The sequence below is a fragment of the Diabrotica undecimpunctata genome, chromosome 7 (genome assembly GCF_040954645.1).
Source record: "Diabrotica undecimpunctata isolate CICGRU chromosome 7, icDiaUnde3, whole genome shotgun sequence".
Lineage (NCBI taxonomy): Eukaryota > Metazoa > Arthropoda > Insecta > Coleoptera > Chrysomelidae > Diabrotica > Diabrotica undecimpunctata.
In genome coordinates this window covers 49,725,121-49,728,458 of record NC_092809.1, presented here as the reverse complement: position 1 = coordinate 49,728,458, position 3,338 = coordinate 49,725,121, and the positions used below count along the sequence as shown (strand labels likewise).

The 3,338-nt window shown below is 28.3% G+C and overlaps 1 protein-coding gene across 1 annotated transcript; it reads right to left on the bottom strand.

Annotated features, from left to right (window-relative positions):
* Positions 1-515: 515 nt before the first annotated feature.
* LOC140445312 (alpha-crystallin A chain-like) lies at positions 516-1,402 on the bottom strand. The gene has a single exon (XM_072537276.1). It carries the CDS (start codon positions 1,158-1,160, stop codon positions 576-578), a length of 585 nt encoding a protein of 194 aa, XP_072393377.1. The 5' UTR covers positions 1,161-1,402; the 3' UTR covers positions 516-575.
* Between the last annotated feature and the right edge of the window lie 1,936 nt (positions 1,403-3,338).

The window sequence follows — 3,338 nt, the reverse complement described above, 5'->3', positions numbered from 1 at the left end:
TTTGTTTTAAAAGTTCTCAATAATTCATAAAATAGCCAGCAAACTTAAATAGATTTTCTTCTAATTCATATTTGTTTCACATAACCATGGAAACATAACATACTGAGAACCATTTAAGGTAATCATGTGGATAATCAGTAATAACAGTGAAACTATATACTTACATAAAACAAAAAAAAATTAAATAAAACTAAAATAAAAAGAAATAGGAAGCTCAAGAGACCAATGAGAGGATGAATTCAAGTAATCACTAGCAACAAATGAACAGAGGTAAAAAAAGTACAGAAATAACAAATGAGGTTTTGTAAAAAGTAAAATTACAGGACTTGATTTAAAACTTACCAGTCATGCCAATATTTTATTACCAATATCTATAACACTAGGTGTAACTATATATTTGGAAAGCAGACAATGTCTCCAAAAACAAATTCATTATGATGAAAATTCAATGTTTTCTACATTTAAACACAAAATAAGTAAATAATTTAAATTATAAAAATTTATTTAAATGATTACTCTAAAAACTATTACAGTTTTAATAATAAGTACATAAAAAATATGTAACAATTCTACTTTTAACTTTCCATTACATCTTTATCTTCTACTGGCTCCTTCGCTTCATAAGTCAAGTTTTCTTGGGGTCTAACTGATTTCCCTGTCCTTATAATTGGAATGGTTCTATGTTCTGCTGCATTCTCAGTGATTGTGGGAGCAGTGATAGTCAATACTCCATCACTGGACAATCTGGATTCTACCCTGTCAATATCACAATTTTCTGGTAATACATACTTTCTGATGAAATGTCTGTAAATTGCACCATGCTCATCTGGTGTTTCTTCATGTTTGGCTTCTATAGTAATAGATTTATCATCATTTACCTTAACAGTGATTTCTTCAGGTCTAAAATGGTGTACATCGAAGTTGGCTTGGAATTTATTTTTGTCAACAGTAACAGAGGATCTTTGTAGTTGCCCTTCAGAATTTGTATTTACTTCTTGATTGTTTCTGTCATATTCTGGACCAAACATGGCTTGTGCTATTGCGATGGAATTTAAGACATCTTCTGTAATGTTTCTCACTACATTTCCGGAATATGCGCTACCTCCAGGACAGTTAGGTGCCCAAAAGTTGTCATGAAATATACGTGGAATAAAAGCCATATCTACTTGCTGATTTAGAAATTTCTTTAGAAGTACAATTACAATAATGAAAATTAAACTTCAAACTTTTTACTAATAATTCACTTCTCACTGGAATACAATAGTTGAACTGATAATTGTAAGAAGCTGGCATTGTATTTATATTAAACTGATTCCAAACGAGGTGTCTAGAATTTACTAGAATAAAAATATAATAAAAAGATGATTCAATATTGTTTGTTGTCAATTGATGAATGGCGCACCTACGCCTACGATGACTTTTAAATTTAAATCTTTCGAGAATCGCGACTAATCGAACAGTACTATCGATGATCAATCGAATACTTTGATTGGCTAAATCCGAAAGTACTTATTTTATTTGTCTATTCGGTATACGGTATTATTAATTAGGAGATGGTTTAAGATAGCCTTAAAATTTCTTTTCCTCGCTATTAATTTTTGTTTTTTAAGTATTGCGCAATATTAATCAAGTTATTACATACAGATTATATCAAATAAAGCTGAGCTTTTTCTACCTCTCTTATTTTTTGTTCCAAATATTAATAAATTTTATGGTAAAATATCCCATTTTTAGCTATTAACAAATTAGAAGTACTGAAAACCGAAAATTATCAATTAAACAACATTTTCTATCCTTCGTTCTACACTTGTATTCCTTATATTTTTTGTTTATTTCATACCACGTATTTATCGGCATATTTTCGTTTAATTTTAATATGTCTGATTTAATGTCTTTATGGTTTTGTTATTTACATGGCCAACATATAATAGATAGCATTTTAATTTAGCACTGTTATTGAAAAATATATGATGAATTTGAATTTAGAACACCAGATAATCTTCGATGACCGCTGCGAATCGTTTTGGATTAGCGATATCGATAGTATACTATTTTTTTTTTCATAAGATCAAATTAGTCTTACCAAATAATATAGACGCAAAGAATATATAAGCGTCTATATTCTTTGGTCTTATTCCAAAATTTATATTCCAAATCTAAATAATCGTAAAATATTTTTTTTGTAATTAATGATTACCTTATAAATGTTGCCTAACATTAGCTAACCTAAAATAGATTCCTAGTTAAATTTTATTGTATACTGTGGTTAAAGTGTGTTAACTCTCACTAAAACTAATTATAATTTGTTAATATAAAAATAAAAAATGTCAGATGGTTTTAAAAATATTAGTATAAAAGCACACAAAAACTATGGAAATGACCAAAAAATCATATTTTTTGGAGAAAAGTTGGCTCCAACTAATACTCATTTACTGCTTAATAAATACAATGATCATAAAACACGTAAATATTGTAAGTTATGCTGAAAAATGTGTACATGAAGTCCTCAAAACTTACAATATTACACTTGCACTCGATATTCATTTCTGCCATTTCTACAAATTCTTTAAACAAAGATATTCGCCAGGACGCCAGGACGTAATATTTATTTTTGGTTAAGTAAATATTAAATTTGTTCGCGTCATTTGTAATTTTTTGTCTTACTTTTCTATGATTATTCTTTGTATCTCTTATCTTGTTGATAATTATATGTCGTCAACCCTTAGAATATAAAACTGCAGATAACCTGAAAAATTATTTTTAATAAAAGATTATAATTGTTTTATTTATTCAAAAACAAAAATATGAGCAATATACAATGACTTTTAAATTTGAATCTTTCGAGAACTGTGACAAATCGAATATTGATATCGATACTGCGAGATTGTTAAAAAAGTTGCCTAGTTTTAGTTTACCTTTTGGACGAGTTAGTGATATGTGTAGAGACTCTATCCCATAAACATACTTTCCCCTCTTTCCCATATCACTGGGACGAATGAATATTTATATTTATTCTTATATAATAAATATATTAAATATTTATATCACTGATATTTAGCGATATTGTGAGAAGGTTAAAGAAGTTGTCTAGATTTAGGCATCGAGCAAAAAGACAAAAGAGGGAATCTAATCGTTATGAAAAGGCGACCAAAAAAGTGGCCTCTGATGGCGGACATATCCGGAAATGCGAATGCGCCAAATTTAAATTTTACGACACTTATTAACAGTAGCTATAAAATAGTTTTCAGAATGTGTCTTAGACGAGAAAATTTTAATTAAATATTAACGATAACAGTCTAAAATGTGAAACAATTGTTAAAAAACTTCAATATAAATAA

Bases quoted from the DNA above. Each gene is read 5' to 3' on its own strand.
- LOC140445312 (XM_072537276.1), bottom strand. From the start codon at position 1,160: ATGGCTTTTATTCCACGTATATTTCATGACAACTTTTGGGCACCTAAC.